General features: G+C 43.2%; 1 protein-coding gene across 1 annotated transcript in view; it reads left to right on the top strand.

The window, feature by feature from the left end:
* The window catches only part of TSPAN7 (tetraspanin 7), a 106,065-nt gene that overhangs the window by 70,758 nt on the left and 11,821 nt on the right, over positions 1 to 23,486 (top strand). The window contains exons 2-6 of the mRNA XM_065070380.1: positions 12,442 to 12,630; positions 14,833 to 14,907; positions 16,386 to 16,481; positions 18,274 to 18,429; positions 22,941 to 23,024. Coding sequence (XP_064926452.1) covers positions 12,442 to 12,630; positions 14,833 to 14,907; positions 16,386 to 16,481; positions 18,274 to 18,429; positions 22,941 to 23,024 — 600 coding nt within the window. The remainder of the gene's footprint in view (positions 1 to 12,441; positions 12,631 to 14,832; positions 14,908 to 16,385; positions 16,482 to 18,273; positions 18,430 to 22,940; positions 23,025 to 23,486) is intronic.

The following is a 23,486-nucleotide window of genomic DNA, read 5'->3' as shown; positions in this document are numbered from 1 at the left end:
ATTTTGCATGAATTTATTAGGAGGCAAGAAATCAACAGGAGCATTTAAGAAACAATAAAGGATTTAAATAGAGGTGTTGTGGTTGAGACAGAAAAATGACATAGACCAAGTTCTTCCAGTTCCCACATAGACCAAGTTTCCTCCAGTTCCCACAGCCAGCAAAGTGAGAAATCACTCTGGGTCTCATCCTCCTGTAGATGTCATTACTGCCTCTTGTAATATTCAGAAGAAAGCTGTGTAAGATCAGCAAAGTCATAATTACAGGAATATAGTATCCATATGGACAGTGGCAGACTAGTGCCTAATTAAGGATGGAATTGGACTTACAGTGCTAGTGAAGTAGTAGATGCCATTTATTGCCACAAGTGCATTTTTATACAGTTTTACCAATTCATGTGTCTCTTCACTATTGGTTACAAGTTACAGCAGTAACATCTCATTGGCTATTTTTGCTATCATCAATGTTACTCTTCTACTCCCTTCTCTCTCACAGGTACATACTTAACATCTCTGGATACTCCTTTACTCCCATTTTTCTCACAGGTAGGCCCCAACATCTTCAAGGCTAATTTCTGTTCCCATGCCCTCCGTCAGGGAATCCACGGACCCACCGTAGTCCCACACATAGGGGATATTCCTGTTTCAAAACATGTAGTCTTGATTATCTTGCATTTTTTACCTTTTGAAGTCTTAGATCTCAGGAAAATTGGAGAATTGTTCTAAAGTTTGAGGTCTAACTATGTTATACTGTGTAAACCACATTTATGTCATCTTTGTGTATTGCTACTGCAGGGATTTGAAAGTGTGAATATGAGGGACAGCTGCTGAATTTAAGCTTCCAAAAACTTTCAGGTCCCACAGGTAAATACTCTCTGGCTGTATCACTTGGCTGATGGTCAGTTAGTTCTTTCTATTCTGCTACATATTGTACTAGACCTTCAAAACAACCACTCTTTCTTTGGTTAGGAATGTGCTTTTTCATTGATATTTGACTGAGTATGCATGCTTAAAGTTATACTTGTTGGAGACTTGGCAGTTTTCAATACCATGTTAATCTCTCAAAAATAAAATCATAGAATCATAGAATGTCCTGAGTTGGAAGGGACTCGCATAGATCATCGAGTCCAACTCCTGTCCCTGCACAGGACAACCCCACAGTTCACACCATGTGTCTGAGGCTGTTGTCCAGTCTCTTCTTGTACACTGTCAGGCTTGGGGCCGTGACACCTCCCTGGGGAGCCTGTTCCGGTGCTCCAGATTGTTACATTCTTAAAAGCAGGGAAGCTCAGCAAGAAGGGAAGGACATGTCTAAAAAGAGATGGACATTTGGAAGACAGTAAGCCTAGCCTGCCCTAAATATTTGTTAAACTGCAAGTAAACAGAAAAAAAGGCCACATGGTGGCCACAAATTTCAGACGTGAGAAAAGACTCATAACTTTGAGGAGGACCTGCTGGTTTGTTTAGACAAGCAGATGTGGAAGTGTGTCCTTTAAATAGCTGCCCACCTGCCTGATGCAGGCTGCAGCTCTGCAGAGGCTCTGGCTGATGAGCAGGTTGATGCTAAAGCCATCCAGCTGCTCTCCAGAAACACCCTGCACCCCCACAAGCTCGGTCTGAAGCAGCCTTGCTGCTCACCAGCCTGGGTTTTGCTCCAGTGGCCACAGACCACCATGTGGCTTCCTCAGAAGTGACCACAGTTGACATGTGTAGGACACGTGACATGATCAATCAGTATTTGGGAAGAAGGAATGGCTGCAGGGCTCAAAGCCATTCTCCACAAGCTGATGATGGGTGCTGAAGGCACCTCATTTCTCTAATTACGTGCTTTAGCTTGCAGAGTGGCATGCCACTTTTGATGTCTCCAAACTGTAAGTTCTTTTTCTTTAGACGTTCAGTCACGCATATTTAAAGCTATGTTTCAAGAAATTAGGTCTGAAAATTCCCAACAGAAAAGTATTTTTGCATTTTATTTTTATCCAGAGATGACCACATTTTTGTCTGCAGCTGACTTAAAAGATACATCAATTAATAGAGCCACAAGAGACTAAACTGTAAACCAGAATATTTTCTCTCATTAAATGAAGTGTCTTACATAAAAATAAGCCTCATGATGAAGAACTTAATTTTACTAAGATTTCCAAATATCTTTCTCTAAGTGCAAGGTGTAATAAAGCTGAGTCTTCCCTGTAACAATATGATTGTTGATTATAATAATTCATTACATACCTGGCCTAAGTACAGGGATAAGGTCCCAAACCTCATTGTTCTCCCTGAATCTTCCCACAAGTGGCAAGTAATTAATTATTTCCTTATAGGAAAATTCTGTAAGAACAAGTATTTGCTACTGTATTAGCAAGAAATGATTAGTTTTGAGTCATACTGCAAGGGTGTTGTCAAGTTCTTGTATTGTCTCTCCCCCCCTGCTCGGTTTTCATTTCTGCCCTAGCCTGCATGGAAAGCATTATTAAACCTTAGTGTATCATTAGTGTATGCATGGTTGAGGGTGCTGGGTTGTATATAAAATGTTCACTTCCTATCAGTGGTTGTTTAACACTACCTCCTTGTTGTTGGTAGAGCCACTGTTAGAGTTAGGGATAAGTGCACACTCTTGCCTGCGGAGTCAGTGGTGAGTAGCCAGATTAACTGCATTCTCTGTAATAACATAGTATTCACCTAGGTGTCTGTATTATGAGAGTTGGTATTTTACTTCCTCTTAATAATTTTTTTCACTGGCACCGTAGTTCAGCCTCCAAGGGCATTAATCTGTTGGTGGCTCACTCATGGCTACTATTCATACACTTATAATAGTGTCACAGCAAGGAAAAGCACTTGAACCTTAAAAATAATTTCAAAAATATATAGGGTACCAGTTCACTAACAGAAAGCAGCTGTGGAAGAACAAATCATTAAGCTTGACGTCAGTGTATCTAATCAAAATCTCCTCCACTGTGTTTCAGGGCCAGTCTGGTGGCCATCCCCTAGACCTGGGTGCACCACATACTCAGCTCTGACCTGGTGGCCACACGAGAGCAGAAGCCACATCCCTGTTGCCATAGTTTGCACGTGCTGCTATCCCTGATGACAGTTTCTGTGGGGAAGGCATGGACCAGTGGTTTTAATACATAGGAGCAGCAGTTTTGAATGGAAGCAGCAAGAGCTGTGGTGGATAATGAATTTTGTGACAGCAGCTGGAAACTAGATGGATGCTGAGCAGCAGGGATCATAACTCAAATAGATTGCTGGGGCGAAGGGACGAAGCAAGACCTGTTGTTCTGGACAACCTACACGTGCAACAGGAAGACACAACCCTGTGCCGGAATTGTTGCGGCCTACCCAGGTGAGACAGGCAATGGATCGCAGAGAGGAATGTAATCGAACAAATTAATCTTAGGGTATTTTTTTCTTTAGATGCTTTTAGCTGGGTTTTCTTAGGAAGGGGTTACTTAGATAGGAAACTCTGTCAGGACAGGAGAGGAAGAGGAGGGATAGGCCTGAGTTAGAAGAGCAGGGAGACAAAAAACTGTCCTGTCAGATACTGGCGGATGTATTAAGAAATGGTGAAGTCAGGGACTGGAAGGTGCTAGAGCAGTTATGTACCAGAATGGTCACTGAGGGTGTTTTCTCCTTATACAAGCACCTTTACAGACTGTCTCTCAGTTTGCAAATGGTCCTGAAATGATTATTAATTGGCTTGCAACATTTTCTTGAGTAGAGTCTTCACTGAGTAGAGTATAGTTACAGTGGTTTTTAGAAACAGTCAAGCAAGTTTTACTAGAACCATTTGTTTCTGTCTATCATCAGAATTCCTTTTTTTTTCTTCTTTTAAAGCATCTTTGTTTTTAGTGGAAATACCAGGCAGCATCATTGGTGATTAAACCTTTGGTGGTGGTTTTGTGTTTAACTCTTTCCTGTCAATGGGCATAATTTTTTAATTTTTTCTGAAGAGAAGTTAAGGACATGAAAGAGTTGCCTTCTTCCAAAGACACAGCTCATGACATCTTCATTTCTTATTAGCTCCAGCAGAGATTGATCCTGTGCAAAAGGCAACTGGGATTGGTTTTGTAAGTGTAGCTGCGACCACCAGATGTGAGGATAGATAATTCAGCTGTGTTGCTGGCTTACATGCATCTCCACGTTGCATCATATCGTTTCTTATTGCTTTGCTCCTGCCTGTGAAGAGCTGACATTGAAGCTCAAAGGAGGATTTATGCTTGGTTTAGTCACCTGCCTGCCTGATTACAGCCTGGAGACTAAGGCAGGAGAAGATTCAAAGCCAGCCATTCCCATTGCTTGGCAGGCTGCAAAGGAAGAACATTTTGAATGTGATCCCTTGCCTATTTTGGGAAACTTATAAAATTTTCAGAGGTAGGCCAGTTATTTTTAAGGCTCTCTGGACATGCTTTTAATGCAGGATTTGTTCTGGATGCTGTCAAGGTCAACCATTTTTTTTCATGAAAAAGTTTCTCTCCTTTGGGAAAATGTCTGGTAGATCTAATTAGCTGTGTGCCTTCGTCCTCTTTCATTTCCTCACAGCCTGCTAAACCTATCACTAGACCTTTCAGCTTCAGCCAAGATGGATTGCATTAGTTCTTGTCTGCCTTCCCCTGGCTTCATCCATTTTATGTGCAGACTTTCTCCAGCCTCTTTGAGGAGAAGACTGCAGAAGAGATGTGAGGAGAGAGTGCACCTTTACCAAAATGCAGGGAGTCTTGTGGTCAGAAAAGAAAGTATTGGAATTGAAGAGTTGAAAATATCAGCAACATGGGTGTTTTCCTTGCATTTGGCTCTTTGTTGCCATTTCAGATCTCTTTTCAAGTTCTACATGTTTCACATTCATTCAGCAAGGCTCTAATATGAAATTAAATAGAAAAATGGCACCTACAATGAGATCCTGATTAATCTTAGTTCTGTGCATTAAGAACCGGTCCAGGGAAATGCTGAGCTCTCCTCACTGCTTTTGGAAGTAGGAGGGATTGCTGTGTGCTCAGTATCAGCCAGGATTGACCTCCAAATCTTATTTTGCCAGAGTTTAGGAAGGAAAATAGCTGACATCTGTAATGAACAGGAGGACATGAATTATGTAGACAAATAAACTAACGATTACTGCTGCACATTTATCTTCACCTCTGTAAATGATAAACTTTAAATGTTCCATATGGAAGCCCTGTGTATAAATTAGTGCCTCTGCATTTGGGCCTCTTGAGTCTCTATGGACATGTGATGTGGCAGCTTTCCTATCTCCTACCTCAGCTTAAGGCAGCAGTTCCCATTATACCATGCTACCAATGTTCTGTGAGATCTGGGATATGAAGACAGGGGACTCAATTAGGATGCAGCATGCGTTCAGTTGAAAGGAGTACACAGTGTTTCCCTGCCTATTTCTGACAGAATTAAAGATAGCGTACTTTTCAAAGTTATTCTCTGAATCCTCTTATTTACATATTCCCTCTCTGTTACCCAGAAAGAGGGGTTGATAGTTTTATCTTTGTCCTGCCACTATTAAAATAAGTAATGCTTAGGTATTTTTGTGTTGCCCTTTAATTAAGAAAGTGAGTGTGCTAGTTCTAATTTCAGAAATGCCCAGCATTGCCAGAATATCACTCTCCCCGGTGCCAGCACATGTGCTTGTATTAATGAGGTTGGCCATATCTTTGCTTGTGTGTCTCTCAAAAGCAGATTGTTCACTGGACAAGTGAAGTTAGACCTGACACTCGTTCAGTCGTATTTCTGCCTGCCTGATAGCTTTTTTACCACATCCGGTCACTTCCAGAAATGGGGACAATACTGCAGATAACATTGGAAATATGTGTACTAATGCTGAAGAGGATCTGTGTTTCACTGAAATCAGTGACCGGTGGGACATCATGCTTGAGAAGAGGCAGGACAAGGCAAGGAGAGATGCTTTGTTGGTCCTTGTGCAGTCTTGCTGTCCTATTGACAATCCCCAGTTCATTTAGATGCGTTAGTAAATATGCAATACACAGAGTAAATGTGAGATACACAGATATGTTAGCTGGGAAGGAGAAGGGGAATATAACCGTGGTTGGGAAGGCAGTGAGGTTTGGGCATGATGTATATGGCCAAAGCAAGGCGTAGTGCTGGTTGGATTATTCTTTTTTCAAGATTATTATTTTTTTTAAGGCGGAACATGACAATTCATTTAGATTAAAAAACTCAATGGTAATGTCTTGATTTCAGTTGAGTTTTTCTTAGAAAAAGACCAGGTGGCCTACCTGCTTCATTTCCTGCCATCACATCAGTGGAGGGTTTCTGGGGTGTGTTTGCTGATCCTGAACTCACAAGCAATGAAACGTGAGACCTACTAGTGCTAAACAATGCAATTTCTCGTTGTGTGTAGTCTTTACAGTCCTTGCCCTACTTAGATATCTCCTACTTTGTGGGTTTTTTGCTTTTCTTTTTTAACCTTTAAAATGCTTGACCTAAATGAAGGTCAGGCCTAATAATGTTTTATTGGATGCTACATCTCACATTTCTGGGCTGAGGAAACATGAGACTAGGGGCTTCCACTGCGGTGAGTTTTTGTAAGGAAGTCATGATCTACCTTCGATGAAATCCAGGATGAAATAGCCTTCTCATAATGTTGAAGGCTGGAAAAAAAAGAGCACAGAAAAGCATCAGAAGTTGCAGGGTGTTCTTTTTTTTTCCTTTTCTGGTCCCCCAAAAAATAGTGATTCAGGAATGCTGGTCTTGAAAGATTGGTGCAGTAATGGTGTCTTAATTTTCCCAGCTTCTCTCTTTGGCATGTCTCAGCCCAAAAGCCTGTGGCAGGTATCAGTAACTTCCACACCTGTGCTCTGCTGAGACTGACAGTAACTTCTCCCAACTGGAGGCCAGCAGAAGAGAGCTGCCGTGCTTGATCTAGTGGGGCTTCTTTGTTGGTGGCTGCTAGCAGGAGATGCTGTGGGTGATGTCAGGGATGAGGAGATTTTCTTGCTGGGTGGACTCTGAGGCTTGGGGTTCTCCTGAGAGCAGTCACACGTGAGGCTGGAAGGACAGTGCCGTACATCAGGAGGCAAAATCATAAAATCATTTTGGTTGGAAAAGACCCTTAAGATCATTGAGTCCAACCATTAACCTATTACTGTCACTAAACCACATCACTGAGTACCACATCTACACATCTTTTAAACACCTTCAGGGATGGTGACTCCACTACTTCCATGAGCAGCCTGTTCCAGTGCTTGACAACCCTTTTTGTGAAGAAATTTTTCCTAATATCCAATCTGAACCTCCCCTGGTGCAACTTGAGGCCATTTCATCTCTACCTATCACTTGCTACTTGGGAGAAGAGACCAACACCCTCCATGCTACAACCTCCTTTCAGGTAGTTGTAGGCAGCAAGATGGTCTCCCCTCAGCCAGGCTGAACAGCCCCTATTCCCTCAGCCACCCGTCATAAGAAGCACTTTTTTCTGGAAACGTGCAGAAAAGGAGCATCCATCAAAATAGCATGAGAGGCAGGACAGTTTGCAAGCATTAAAAAGAACGGACAAAAACCAACTTGCAAGTTCCTTTCATGGACTTGAAACCAGTCCGAGTTTCTGGAGGCTTGTTATGGCAGCAGGACAAACCAGGCCTGCCCTTGCTCCTGGCACAGATGTCTCTCTTAGGATGCCATCTGTTTGGGGATGGGTGCATGCTTCAGCTGTTTTATCCAGGTGTGGGTGGGCTACTACAATGTAAACCAAGGTTTGTATAAAGTCCAAAGAAAACTTCAGAGCACTTTGCTGAATCAAAGCAGTAGGTATGTTTATGAAAGGACTTGAAATGTGGTATATTGGAGTTTTATCAGCCTGTCTCTAGCTGTGTGTAGTGTAGGCAGCTCCACCTCAGGCCAGCCATCACCTGTGAGACCCAACATTGTGATGAAGGGGGCAGTCAGAGATCTGCTTTGGGAGGGCAGGTGTCCATGTTGGGGGTCCCAGCAATGGTGGAGAGTGAGCAAAGTGCCCCTGATATATCTGTGAGCCTGGGTGCTGCCAACCCAGCCCTGGAAGTTGCTCCGTGGGCTTTATTAACCCTGCAGCAAGGGCAGCAGTGTGCTGCCTGCTCAGGGCTTCTGCCTGGCGCTGCATCAAGGAGGCAGAATTACCATTAGTGGCTGGGCAAGGGGATGGAGTGATACGTAACAGCTGATATGTATTGAAAATGGCTGAGCTATCTAAACATCCCTTCCCTCTGCATCCTTCCTCTGATCGGCTGCCCTTATGCATTTTCAGGCTCTGAGCTTGAAACAAGCAAACAAAACAAAACCAACAACTCACAAAGTCAGAGATGCTTGAGGGAGGTGGTGAAGGCCAGGGTTGCCTTCATCACATCACACTTGTCATAGCTGGTGTGATATAAAATGGAGCAGAGACTCAGTGAGGCCACTCCGACCCTTCTGCCTGCCAGGTGCTGTGTGGGGAATGGAGTCCCAGCCCTCCAAGGAGCAGCTACTGGTGGTTCTCCCACAGCTCCTTATGTTTGGGCAGGATCTCTCCTTTAGTTGCCTTTTTTTTTTCTCCCCTTTGCTAATGGTTGTTTTTCTGTGCCACTCCAGATGTATCGTTTGGGGCATGGTAGGCTCTGCAGCTGCCAGTTCATTTCTTCTGTGTCGGCTGAGGATCTGGAGTGGGGTTTTGCAAACCTTTTAGCACAGGCTGTGGTTCTCATACAATTCCAGGACAAATCTTAATTCCTTGAAGGGCCGCGTGAAGGCCAGGTTTTGCTGAAGAAATCTACCGGTGGAGCAGGACTGCTGCTCTCTGGCTCTGTGTGTGCTGGCTTTTGCAGTTATTTATAAGTAAAGCTGCTCTGGATGATGAATCTTGGCTCAGGGGGACTCTAAAAGTCAAGGCTTGTGGTGGATCTCCTCTGTGCCAGGATATCTGAAACATTTTGTATGTCTCTAGGAGAAGATGTATTGATCATATCCATATATCTATCTGCCACTGTTTACCTTGATTATTTCCTAATCATTTTCCATCATGCCACTGAAATGTATGATAATGGTCTGAATGGAAACATTACAGTGGGGAGTGGGAAAGATTGGGTAGAGACTGTGAGTTGCAGGAGGTTCTCTGAGTTTCCTTTAGACCTGTCAGATGCAGATGGACCCAGATCACCCAGCTCTTGAACCTGTTGGGCCTGACCCCCAGGTCTTGCTGGACACAGAATTAGGCTGGCGTGGTGGTTTCAGGTCAAATGAAGGAGTTGCTTCATTAATCAGATACCTTCGCACAGGGCTCATTTCCACAGCCTCTTGGGCAGAGAAGTAAAGGCGAGTGTAGTGATGGTGAGTGGTGGGAGTGGTGTGTATTTCTGCTGCCTTGTTTTCAGGACAGCACTATCCTGGTCTTCTGTCTGCCCTTGTCCCTCCCGCTTTTAAAGAAAACAAACCTAAAAACCAAACCAAACAAGAGGCTGGTACATTGATTGCTCCCTTGATAGTGTGATGGAGCAGAGAGATAGGGTTAAAAAGTGTAAGGAAATAAGGTTTGCCTTTGAGTGGAGGTGGTCATTAGTCAAACCGCTGCTCGTGTATTGTTAAATAAAGGTCACTAAGAGATTTTCAGGGAAGTCTTCTGTTTTTTCTTCTTCATGGGCAAAATTCCAGCTGGTGCTGCTGCGACCCACTGTGCAACTGCAGCGTGTCTTTGTGGAAAAGTCCCATCCCTCTGCACAGTGCCGGGCTCGCTGGGGCTTTACGCCTCACCACAAACTGTGGGATTTCCTTGGAACACTTGTAAATCAGGGCTCTATTAAGACATGCAAGGGGAATGAGCCACCAAGAGGCTTTGCTTCTTTTTTCCAAAGTCTGTGTCTACCATAAATTGGATAGGCCCCCCTGAGACAGGGGGAAAACAAACTCTTAAAACGCATAGTAAAGGGTTAGTAATTGTTTCAAACAGCCATCTAAAAATGCTTTTTATTACAAGGCTTGAATTCTCTTTCAAATGTGAAGCTGCTTGTTCATTTTGGCAGTGAATGCTGCTTTTACATCTCCCTGGGGACAGTGGTAAAACTTTCAGCAGCTCAGGCACAGAAACCAGCCCTTTGTCGAACTGGAGGCGAGAAACCAAAAGTTGTTCTGCGGATTTCTGAGTCCCCCACAGCTCGCTTTTGGACTTTACTGATTAATCTGCACCCTCCGAAAAAGCTTTTGTTAGGGAGAAGGGGGAGAGAAGTGAAGACGGTGTTGTGTGTGGATGGCACCCAACTCAGCAGAGGCGTTTGGTGCCTGTGGGTAGGTAAGCTACTTGGTGATTATTTTTGTTTTGACACTCTGCTGTTAGTTGGTGGGGTACAAGAGCAAGGAATCGGCACTTTTCACAGAGTTGCACTGAAAGATGGACAGGAGCTGGATTTATTCCTATCACCACTGTGGGCAGGAGAGCAGAAATCCCTGCTAATCCTGTCCTGAAGGTGTGACAGAAATGCTGACGCCTGCCTCAGCCGTTCAGGGGGAGCACTGGGGGCTCAGGGAGACAGAGGGACATGGTTCCTATGTAGCCTCATCTAAGTGTTCCTGCTCTGGCAGGGGGATTGGACTAGATGATCTTTGAGGTCCCTTCCAATCCCTAACATTCCGTGATTCTGTGTGTGGGTTTCCCTGGCAGTGCTGTGCCCGATGTGCTCTGCGTGGGAGCCAGGTGGGGACACATCTTCCCTGCAGCTCTGAGAAGCATGGGGGGAGGAAGGGGATGAGCTGGGAAGTGTCTAAATTGCCAGGTGAGATTATTTTCCCTCTGGTATAAAAAGGATCTCCTGTCTCTGAGGACATGTTAATTTGCTTTTGTCTGTCTGTGTCTACCCTCTTTATTCTCTCTTTTTTTGGTTTCTTTTCTTCCTCTGCATCCCTTCCCCTGTATCTTGCTTCAGAGCATCTATTTTGTATCCTCACTCCTCCTGGCATTTTCCTTAGGTGGCTCTGATTATTGAGCAGCTCTTCTGAACACAATTCCCTCTCCAGAGAGGGAGAAATGCTGCACCAGAGCAGCTCTTGCTGCAGCTGCTGCAGATGCAGGTTGAGCCAAGGACAGGCTCCTTTGCCTGCTGGTGCTGAGCAGTAGGATGCTGGAAAGGGCACAGTGGGAAGGCAGTGGTGGAGATGCAGCCTCCATAGTCCCTTTTGAACCAGCCTAGGTAAAAAAAAGCCAAAAAGCTGCTTTTCTTTTTTCCTTTGAGCAGGTTTTCCCTGAATTAATTGACATCAACCTGTATGAAAAGTAGCTGAAAGATCTTACAACATAGCTCAGCTGGGATTTTTAAGGGCAACATACCTGTGAACAAGGATCCCCTCCCTGAACAGCTGCGGAGCAAGCCTTGTGTAATAGTGTTGAATTTCAAGATTTCACAGCAGTATAAAGATGTTCACATTCCTGTGTAGCCTCATCTAGGTGTTCCTGCTCCGGCAGGGGGATGATCTTTTGAGGTCCCTTCCAATCCCTAACATTCTGTGATTCTGTGATTCACAACAGAAAACTTGGAAAGTGAACAGAAGAACACTGTCAGGACATTTATTCTACTCCTGCCCCTTGACAGTGGCTTGGAGGAGCTAGTAAGAAGTTTTGGGGGAATTCAGGAAGCATCTGCAGAGCTGGCACTCCGGACTAGCCCTTCATGTCCCATCTTTGGTTTCGCCGTGAGAATGAGTTATGTGTGTATGGTTTTGAAGCAGCATCGGTCAGCATGGGGTGAGCCATCAGCAGATGGTTCAAGCATCATCCCGGCTGTGGCCACTGCTCGGCGTTGGGGTACAGCACACCATGGGCATCCCCCACATCCGTGTTGGAGAGGGCAGCCCACGTGTCCCGGTTGCCCTGTGGCATGGTGGCGTCTGCTTGCAGGTCTCAGGCAAGAGGCTGGGTGCTTCCAGGTCCCACTGGTGTCCTCCCACCCTGTGTCAGGGGGAAAGCCTCTCCACAGCCTGGGACTTGCTTGCTGTATAGCCTGGGGATTCGGGGAAGGCTCACTTGCACTGCGGGGGATGCTCGTGTTCCTGAAACTTTAGCATTAAGAAGGACAGGATGTCAGACAGCAGGTTTTTGTGGCTCAGGCAGTTTTTGTGGTAAAACCCAGGAGGCAGGAGGTGTCTGTGGTTATTGTTGGAGTCTGGTGAGACTAGTGGAGTTGCTACCTCTCTCAGTGTGCTGCAGGAGCAGAGAGCCTGTTCCTGCAGGCGGCGCACTGCATCCTCCCTTGGCAATCATCGGCTCTGCGATGATTAGTCCTAGATGTTTGTCCTCCAGTGGCAGTCTTAACGAAACATCTCCAGATTCTGGAAATTAATTTTCTCTGTCCGTCCCTCTGGAATTAGTAAGAGTCTTGAGGCTTCCTTCTGCCAACACAACAGCAATAATGAATCACTTCAGATGTGTATTGAATTCAGATGCCTTCTGTGGTAGCTCCTGACAGCTTTCTCCTCTTGCTTTTGCAGATCACAGGCGTTATCCTTCTTGCAGTCGGCGTCTGGGGCAAGCTCACCCTTGGCACATACATCTCTCTCATTGCTGAGAATTCCACCAATGCCCCCTACGTGCTCATCGGGACGGGTACCACAATCATTGTCTTCGGGCTTTTTGGCTGCTTTGCCACTTGTCGTGGCAGCCCGTGGATGCTGAAACTGGTAAGCGTGCCAAAGTGCCTTGAGCAAGAGGGGAGGAGGTTTTGTTGATGTATTGGGATTCCCCCCACCCCCTGCCAAGCTTCACCAGATGTTAATGTGGTTTTTTAGGCACATAAGCTAGATTTTATTGATCTTAATGTTCAACACGTGTGCCTTTTGGACAAAGAAGGGGAAAAAAATCCTTGCCAAAACCAGTTGTTGATTGAGTATGAATGAATTTTGCTACTGCACAGTGTACAGGCCCATGTGTGGTTGAGTGCAGCGTGAAATGCTGCTGGTGAATTACTCTGTGAGTGATTATACAATCATCCTGTTTTAATATGAGCCAGATAGATAGGTATATTTTCAATCTTAAAAATATCCAAAGCATCATAAATTTGAAATTCATTTGAACTGTATTTTAAAGGGGTAATTTTAATGCTCTGATGTGAAATCTATGGAAATAAATAGTTGGTACCTTCTAAAAGCACACCAGCCTTTCTTTTTCTCCTGATGTTCACTAGAATAAAACAAGGCAGCTCCAGAAAGCAAAGCTGTGTATGGTATGTTTGTCCTCATCTCAAAAGCAGCGTGAACACAAGGTACACTAAGCAGGGGCACAGCAGCCGTATCTCAGTCCAGTTTAACATCTCTCCCTATAAGTTTCTCTGTTCTGAGTTTTCCAGCCCACCTTAAAAGGCAAAGTAACTATGGGTTAAGCAAACATAAATGATGAATGGTGTTTCTAGGAATATTCAGGAGCGAAATTCTACATGTCTAATGATCTGAAGGGTGGAAATAGCACTTGCAATGCACTGAGATAGTGGAAAGGGGCTTGACAGTACAGTGTGTCTCCTGCTACAGTATCTGGGGGCTGATTTTCTAAGGAGGTGGAACAGTTCTCCAGTTTGAACTGGACTTTTAGAAAGGACGTCTTAAAGAGAGTTAATTTCCTCAGTTGATGGCACAGTAGGGGAGAGGCAGCAGCTGCAGATGGGTCAGCAGGTGTGTGCTGGTGGCCAGTCGCTAGGTACCTGATGCTGTCGTAGGTGCACCACTGCTGTCTCTTGCTGCCATGTGCTGTCAGGGCACATGTAGAGGCTTGATGGAGTTACTGCAATCCAGATGAGAAAGGAATATAGGTAAATAACTATATAAATCTATAGGAAATCAGGCTCTGGTAGTTTCTTCATAAGTCCTGTAACTTTTTTAAAAGTATGCCACTTACAGTGGCATGTGCTGTTCCAAGCACATAGTTTTATTTTCATTGTACACCTAAGAAATATTTCAAGACTTCCTGTCTTTCCTGAACAGAATACAGGCAGTGATTTGACAGCTGCATTAACTGGAGAGAAAGATTTTTCTACTCTCTTCGCTGTTGTCCTCCCTTCCCCAGCAACTTTCCATTAAAAATAAATTTCCCTTTTTCCAGATCCTGCGAGGACTTAATTTAATTTAAAATGTTTCCTTTTTTAATTAATTGCTATTTATCACATGGAGTAAAAAGATAATTTTCCTTCCAGTAGATAAAGCCCCAACTTCAAATTTTACCGTTTCACTTTGCATTTTTTTCTTTACCTTTTTTATTTCTGCTTAGATGTATATTTAACAGTTTGTGGGTGTCCACACTGAAAGCACTGTTTTCAAGGTTTATTTAGACCTGGACCTAAATGCTGCTTCTAAAGCCAAACACGGGCCTTGGCTCAGCAAAGAATTTGAGGCATCTGTCCGGTATTACCATGAGAGTATTTCCAGTGAAGTCAGTGGTTCAGTTCATTCATTGCAGAAACTTCAGGAATCGGGCAGCAAATCCCAGTCTAGCAGTGAGATAAATACAAACCAAAACACCTGGAGAAGCTTATTTAGTTTAGCAGAGTGCCACGCAAACATAAATGGTCTGTATTGCTAATGGCAAGATCAAAACCTGATTGACTTGGATTCATCTCTGGCATGTGAGGTGTGTTTTCATTTATGTGAGAAGACTAAGAAATGTGGGAACAGAAATGTCAGAAAAGCCAGTACTTAGACATACATATAATTTGTGAGCTGTATAAACAAGTATTCAGGCTATAACCTATGTCTCACCTCCAAAACCTTTGGTTTATTAACATGTTTAAATGGTGTCTAGAGCGGAAAGTTAAATATTATGTGATACCTGAGCAGCATCTGTGCTGAGACAAAAGCCTGTCACATTCTGACTCCTCTTGTCTCCTTCCTTTTCAGTATGCCATGTTCTTGTCCCTGGTGTTCCTGGCTGAGCTAGTGGCTGGCATTTCAGGGTTTGTGTTTCGCCACGAGGTAGGTGGAAATGTGCTGAGTTTGCACTTGGCAGTGCCTCCCTGGGCAGGAGCTGCTGAGAAGTTCTCTGGAGCGTGGCGAATGTGTAGGTCGCTGAGCTCGGCGACTCCAAACGCATCTCCAGGGATGCAGCTGATGTGCAACAATAACATGTACAGCTCTTAAAAACCGATGCGATTCCAAATGAAGGGATTTAGCCAAAGCTCTTGGCCTCAGCTGCCTGATAATTTATTCTGGAGCTATCTTTTTTTCTGTGTCCATCATGTATGATCTTCTTTACTCTTTTACATGTGCTGAGGGCTGCAAAATAGATTAAATACTTTTCTTAAACACAGCTTCTTCAGCCAGGCAAGTGCTTGTTTATATAAGGCAGAGAGCACTGCTTCATCAGACTCAATGTTTTGTAATTTTTTTTTCTTTTTTTGGGCTGGGAGGGTGTGGGATGGGATTTTGTTTCTATCTGGAGAATAAGGAGAGATTACAAATAGAGTGAGGTGGGAAACTGGGACAGGAAGAAGCTTTTTAAAAGCATGATGGTCTAGATTTGTAGTAGCACTTCTGCTTTATGCACTGTAATCATGTCTGTCTCTGCCACTAAGTCCTTGAACCTACATGCCATTAATGCTGAACCAGGACAGCCCCAGAGACACTTCTTGTCTCTTCTCTTTTTATTAGCTGGTTTCCTAATTTCCTCTTTTGACATGAGATTTCCCTTGCTATAGGCTTTTCTGGTGTCTACCCTTCCAAGTGGTGAACAGTTTTTAGTTTGATCCTAAAATGCCTGTCTGTCTACTGTGGACTGACATTTCACCTGGCCGAACCTGTGGCATCCTCAGCATGAGGCTGCTGCTCCCTTTTGGGAGAGGTGGTCTCTTCTGAAGGTCATGGCCATGTGGGTTGCCCAAATCATCTGCTACCCTTTACCACCCAGTCAAAGTGCCTTTCCTGGTAATGTCCCTAACTTTCTACAGCTGAGACACCTCTTGTTCCTTACCCAAATGCCTTTGGTGCTGGAGATGAGGGCTGCTGCCTGGTCGAGGGGTTCATGTCTTCTTTGGATGCCACTGGCTTCTGTCACCAAGGAGTCTGCACAAGCTTCAGCTCCCACCAGGCATCCATGAGCTGAAAGGAGCAAGCAGCCTCCTTCAGACTTTGTGCTGGAACAAGGTGTCTGGGGAAAAAGCAGCAAAGGATGTCTTTCTTATAGATTAAGTCATATTCTGTTTTTTAAAACAGAACAGTTTTCTGGGGTAGTTTTCTTTCTATGTCCAACAACCCCCCTTTGAAGAACGTCATGAGTGAATCCTTACAGTTAATAGGAAGCTCTGCCAGCTCTGAAAACACACTTTAAAGTGAGTGGAAAGGGCTACTTTGTGTGCCTTGTTAGGTTTAGAAATGCATTTACTTTCTGCAGAAACTGCTTTGGATGTTACGGTCCTTGTTGCTCACGTGGGCTGGTTTTTTTCTTGCCCTCATAGATCAAGGATACTTTCCTTAGGACGTACACTGAAGCAATCCAGAATTACAACAAGAACGATGAGCGGAGCCATGCAGTGGATAACGTACAGGAAAGTGTAAGTCTGAAACTGAATACTAAAAATTAATAAATAAAGAGAGAGAAAACATACATTCAGATTTGATCACAGAACATGACATGTGGATGGCTCAATTTGCAAGCTCTATATTGCAAGCAAAGTTATAGGCTGGCAAAACCAATCTAAACAAAAACTATTTCAACTGATATGCCTAAGTTTTAATGAACGAGCTATCTAATTAAGATAGGGCCAGTATCACTTGCTTGTTCTTGGTTTTTATCCCTTAAGAACACATTGTTCTTAAGGGAATTTGTCAATAGGATTATGAAATTATGTAAATTTGAGCTGGGTGAGACAGGAGTTTATAATCTAGCATCCTGTATCATTAATAAACTGCGGCAGTTCTCTTCACAAGTATAATGAGGGGCTGGCAAAGGAGAGTTCAGGGGAGAAGGAGTGTATTTTCTCGAGAGCAAAAGGGAATGGACAACTGTGCTGCTGAGGCTGGCAATGAAGGTTGTTCTCTGGCTGTGCTGAAGGGATGGATTGTCCACTCAGTGGAAGAGCCTTGTTGACTCATGGGGTGCAGTGGCAGAGCACTGGGGGGTCACCTTGCCTTTCAGCATGGCACAGGGCACAAGCAAATGCCACAGCATTGCCAAACTAGTTGGAGATGCCAACCATGAGGGACCAAGTCCACCAACTACAACACAGAGCGATAAAATTTGCATTTAAATTCTCACTGGAAACTGTACCATAGCAAGAAGCTATCCCTTCAGCTGATAATACATCCTAGGAGCCAATTTGCTTTTCATGTGATTGTAACTTGCTAAATGGCTGACATTTTAATGTAACTGTATTGATGACTTTAGATATTCTTTAGAAATTAGAGCTGTTATGTAGGGCCCCTCAGCATGTTTGAAACTATGCCTTTAGCTTGGCTTCTCCTGGTTCGCAGATTACCATGCTGACCTAAACTGAGTATATTGTGCCATCAGATTGTCTGTTTGCCTAATGTTAACGCTTAGTCTGAATTTCTAATGCCTTGGAGTTGACTAAACTAAATAGCTTTGAGTAACTGTCCAGTGTTTCTGTCATAGCAAAGCGTTCATTTTATTTGTAACTCTGGTTTTCCAGGACCTGCATTTATAAGCCCTTTTCATGTAGAGAATTCAGCACATATTCCATATCTCTGAGTGACTGTCTTCTAGTTTAGCATCTAGAGCAGAACATCCTTCCCAACTTACATTTTTTCAGCTGATTTCATAGACACACTTTATGAACATATGGTCTCCTTCTATTCATGGCTCAGTGAATTTTCCTAGAAGTTATTTCAATGAGGTAGAGAGGCTTGCTTCACCTTAGCAATTTGTACTAGTTTAACCCTGTTTGCATTACATGTAATTCTATGTAATGCTTTGGGTTTTTTAAGGTCATTTTTTTTTACTGCATTGTGGGGCTCTGTCTTGAACTTCCAGAATAGCCTTTAATCAAATAAATAAATAAGCAAAAGAAACAAACAAATGAAAAAGAACCAAAGAGACCTTCAACCTAAAAAGATGGCTTGGTGGCTGGAACTTTATAAAATGTTACAAATAGCTTTGCTCATAAAATACTGTTTTTTCAGCAGGTCATCTGCTCCCATCTTCTGTAAATAACAGTCCTGATACTTTTGTGATAAATTGGGTGTGGGGTGGTATCTACTTTTCAAAACTGAAGACAACCTGTCTTTATTTTGGTTATGAGCTTATTAAGTGGGCAGTAGCAATTCTGTACTAGCTTTAATTCTGGTTGGTTGGTTTGTTTGAAATCTGCTTCTTATTCCTTGTAGCTGAGCTGCTGCGGTATTCAGAGCTACACCAACTGGAGCACCAGCCCTTACTTCTTCAAACACGGCATCCCTACAAGCTGTTGCATGAACTCCAGTGACTGCAATACTCAGGATCTGCGCAACATGACCGTGGCTGCCACTAAAGTAAACCAGAAGGTACCAGTAACGTTGTGCCGGGGCCGGTTGTTATGAAACCATGCAGAACGCCAGTGGAGCATATGGCTGCTTACAATCACATTTCATTTGAAATAGTTGGTTGATAACGTGTGTATTGGGCTGAAGTGATGGTAAGGATGGGCTTTAGCCCCCACTTGCTTTAAAATTCTTTAAACTGGCCTTTCTAAAATGACAACAGGTGCAGCAACATTTCTGATGAGGAGGGGATTTGTCCCCCTTCCTCACAGCAGAGGTTGGTTGGGGTACAGCACTGCACAGAGGGACAGTCCTGGCCAGACACTTGACTGCCCTTGAGGCTTAGGTTGGTCAGCACTTGTCTGCTTTCTCCTGCTGGATGTGGTGGGGGTTTGTTGAGGACAAAGGCATAGTGAGGTGGAGGGAAGGACAGGTTTTACTCTTGCTTATGTTCAAACACAATTGCAAGAGCGTAACTGTCGTCCCAAAGAGAGAAAATACAGGTGATGGACAGCAAACATGGTGGCTGGCTGGTACCTTTACAGTGACTCTTAAGATCTTCAAACGTGTGCAGCTGCAAGCATAGCACGGCAAAAGTGACCCCTCCCTGGGGTCACCAAAGGAGCAGGTTGGGAAAACAGAACAGGGTTGGGAAAGCGGGCTGGGGAAACAGGAAGAAAAGGAATAATCAGAGAACAAAAATATAGAAAACACAAAGAAAGGGAGGGAAAAAGAGAAAATAATGAAGCATATATAGCAGATACTACACTTCAGAAATATAACTCAGGTTATTGCTTTACGTGCTAGTGCACCATCAATGCTTGCTTTCTCACTTGAGATTTGCAAGAAAGGCAACAGACAGTTTATTGGTAAAATGAACGGTGGTGTGGCCAAATCACCATGCTGAGTTGCATCATAGCTTAGTCAGGCTTAAGGATTCTTTTCTTTTCTGTTTTTGTTTTCAGAGTTGGAATGAAAAAGATGAGTAAAAGACCTGAGTAGTTAACAGGGGAAATATGGAAATGGTTCTCTGTCTTCTGTCTCTTTCACCTCAGTCACCTGTGAATCAGGAGGCTGGATTGGAGGCTGAGGACAGCCTGAAATGTCTTCCTTTGAAAACCAGTCAAGTGGACAACATTTCTAGCGTGTATTTAAAAAAAAAACAAACCTAGGGGATTCTTTTCCACTAGGCCTTTTTTCTGTAATAGCTTAATGAGAGCCACTTGTTGAAGATATGTGTGGAACATTAGTGACATCCATCTGCTAAGAAACTCACAGTCACCACCAGTAAAGTAACCTTGCTGTGTGGCATGAGTATAAAGGATGCATGCAGTTGCCCTCTGAACTCGTAGTAACTTTCTGTTTTTGTAGAAGTGGAAAGGAGTTGAGAGGCAGGACAGGGTGGATCTAGGGGATGTGCAGTATGTCCAGCATCTGCTGCAGGCAAAGCCCCTCCTAGGCAGCCCATCCTGAGCTGCTGCTTCTGCCCACCTTCCCAGCAGGAAAGCTTTCTGCTGTGACTGCTCCTCTACCAGCACATCCCACCTTTTCAGTTCAGGATGGTCATGCACTCTGAACCTTTCCCAGCTGCATAACCAAGCAGGTGCCATTTGCATTCCCACCACCGATCTGGTGTTTCCTCAGAGTGCCAGGCTTGCTCTGCACGCACAGAGAAATGTGTGTCCCCTTGGGGGTTCCTCGTGGCAAAGGGTGCTTGCTAGATGGTAGAAGGACACTGAAGGATAAATGAGCTTGTGCTAGTCCAGGGCTTGTAACTCATTTCTGGCCATGCTTGTTCCTGAGCATCTCTTCCTGCAAGTGCACAACTTGCCTGACAGAAGAGGAATGCTCAGGAATCAGTTGACTTAATTACTTGATTAAATTGCAGAGGGAAAATTCGAATGTTCTGAGACATCTGAAAAATTGTATCCCATTTTCTGAGATAGCCATTTGTAATCAAAAGTTGTAAAGATTACTGTTGAGCAGTTGCAAGGTCTTGGAGTTGTCCTAAATGTTTGAGCAAGGTGCGATGTTTCTGAAAGGGGCATGAGAATAAAAAGTAAGCAGGAGGAAATATTCTGTGACACTATGCTTTCACCTCAGGCAAAATGTCATTGCCTCTGACCCAAGCCCCTTGCTTGGAAATAAGCACTTCCCTCTATGTGTATTGGAGAAAAAGGAAAAGACGTATGTTTTGTGGAAGACCCTTGTTACCATTCCTGTAAATAAGTATATTTGGAATAGATGTTTTTGATGGACCTTGCAAAACTATCAGTAAGACAAGTTCTCAATGTGCTAATCAAATTATTAGCAGTTTATAAGGACAAATGATGAATTGTCCAAAAAGGATTAAACTAATGATCTAATTGCAGGACTAAAAGACAACGTTCCTAGATTTTCTTTGCCACCTTTGCCACTAACTTGCTTATTGACCTTGAGTAAATCATTTACTTTGTCTGTCTGTTTCTTTATCTCAGATGGGACTAATACCTAACTTTAAGAGCTGTCATTACGATTAGCTGATTGATGTTCAAATAGTGCTTTTAATCTTCAGAGCCCACTGCCAACAAATCTAAAGAATTACTTCTCTCTAAAATCTTGATAAAGGAACAGATGGGTGGACTGAAGAATGATTGGATACTTGCTAAATTGTCACTTCTGTCCTCTGAATCAGCACCCAGATGTGCACACACAGTGGTCCACATACTTCTGTACTGTATATGCAACTCTTGGGTGCTTCTTGCGCTCTGCCTCTGTGCACAGCAAGGACTGAGCAATTAAGCCGTATTTATGCAATGCACTTCAGGAAACAGATGAATGTGATTTGGGAAAACACAGTCTTCCAATGAGGAGAGTAATCAAAACTATCTCCCTTTCATGTTTTTTTAACAAGATCTTCTGTCTGCCTCAAATTACCATTGCTGTTAGATGTTGCATCTCTTGAAGGCTGCTGCACAGAACAGATTTCAGAAGAGCTGGGAGAACATTAAGTCATGTCAGACGCAATGAAAGCACTGTTTGAGAAGTCTAATCTCATTTCATAACATGTAAGACACACACAACTATAGTTGCTTGATGTGTTAAATAAGGAAGCTTGAATCTGACATACTGTACTCTGTAGCAAGTCATAATTAAGGATTAATATGTACACTTAAACATTTCAGAACTGAGTTGCAATTGTGCTGGTCCTCAGCTACTATTTTATTTACCCCCTCATTACTCTTAGGATTCAATAAAATGTTGTCTTGTATTATAAAGGAGGCTAAAGAAATTATACAATTTAGTTCATGAATGGCCTGTCTCTAACAAAGGACGTAATTTTTTCCTACTAGGTGTTATTTTTCACAAGCATCTAACTCTCTGAAGTGATGTAAAGAGTTCCTAAAGTGTTTGCTGAAGTGAGGGGAACGTAGACAGAGGGGGAATGCAGAGACAATTCCATCTTGCAGGACAGGAGTCCAAACTGGGAAAAGGAACTCACTATTATTTCTGCTTTTTTCCAACTTCTGATAAAGTGCATAAAGTTATACCATTAGATAAAATGCCTTGGAACTGGCTTTACACTGAGAGTGGTGTTGGTCATTTGAGGAAGATTGGCAAAAGGGACAAAAAGGTGACTTTGTATTGTGTGGGCAGACAGGTTACTAATGAAGGAAAAAAGAGATGTTATCCTTTTATTCCTTCAAGTTTTGCATCACTTGTTTGGGTTCATTTAGACACCACAAACTATGAGAACTATAAGAATTTCAAATTATTTTTTTGTGGGGTAAAGGAAGTGAGGGCAGAAACTTGGTGAAAATCAGCATACTGAGGGGGACATCTCAAAAAAGCCCATTCAAGAGAAGGGCGGAAATGTGTATGTATCTTCTGGCCCCAGTGTGGGCTGCGAATTGAAGCATGAGGAAGCAAGTCATCTGATAGAGTCAGGGTCTGAGCTAGAGAGAGAAAATTGGGTTTAGGGATCAGGACATGGAATTTTATGTCCAAGAGCAAACAAGCCAAGAAACTTCATACAAAACCCTTGATAACTTTATTATATGGTCTCAAGTTATATACTACTCAATATGTTGCCTGGTGTCCTTTGACAGGTGAAGGCAAGCAGAATGCTTCACTGGACACCTGAAGCATGCTGGTATTAAAGATCCAGAGTATTAGGAGATCAGCATCATTTATTAGTTTTTGATATCTCTGTTGTATTATAACATTACCATATGCTGTTAGTGATTTTATTTCGGGTCAAAGCTATATTAACATATTTAAAACAATACAAACTGACTTCAATAAGACCTATAAAAATGAGTCCGACATCACATTTAGCTTTTAAAAGTATTGAAATGCATTAGTTCTTAAAAAGAACTTGTTTTGCCACCACTTTCCATCATTCACTCAGAATTGCTATTAAATAAAAAGGTGACATTGTTGGAAATTACAGCAAAAACATTGTCTAGCCCAAGTCCATTTTAATTGAGAAATTTCTATGTATGCATTAATGGCAGGGAAGGTCAATACAAGGAATGATTATCTTTGTTTTTCAGGGCTGTTATGACTTGGTGACCAGTTTTATGGAGACAAATATGGGAATCATAGCTGGAGTGGCTTTTGGGATTGCGTTCTCACAGGTAAGTGCATAAACGCTTCCCTTCCCCCCTTTTTATCCCTCTCTCTCTTTTTCTTTACCCGGACTTCAAGGAAGGAAGGATTATGGAAAGGGACTGAACTCAGCATGCTCGTTAGTCCTGAGGTCATCTGTTCATTGATTTTCTTATTTTCAACTTAAATGAAGTTTCTCCTTGGGAATATCAGTTACGGTTCAGCTAATGACTAGCTCAAGGAAAACAACTTGTCCCTCCACTGGGTCAAACAGAGGTTAACCTAATAAAACATTGGCTTAAATGGAGCATAAACAGCTAAGAAGACAAATAGCTTATCCATTGTTTGGATAGGCTTCTATCTTCTAAGCACTCTTATTATTAGTTAAAGGAGTCTAGAATTCAAATAGGAGTGTATCTTCAGGCCTCCCCATCCTGCACCTGGAGCCTGGAGGGGGCACCTGGTTTGAATGACAGATTTTATTTATTTTT

The sequence above is a fragment of the Columba livia genome, chromosome 1, assembly GCF_036013475.1.
Source record: "Columba livia isolate bColLiv1 breed racing homer chromosome 1, bColLiv1.pat.W.v2, whole genome shotgun sequence".
NCBI classification, from domain to species: Eukaryota; Metazoa; Chordata; class Aves; order Columbiformes; family Columbidae; genus Columba; species Columba livia.
The sequence above is the reverse complement of the archived record's forward strand: the minus strand, read 5'-3'. Positions and strand labels throughout refer to the sequence as shown.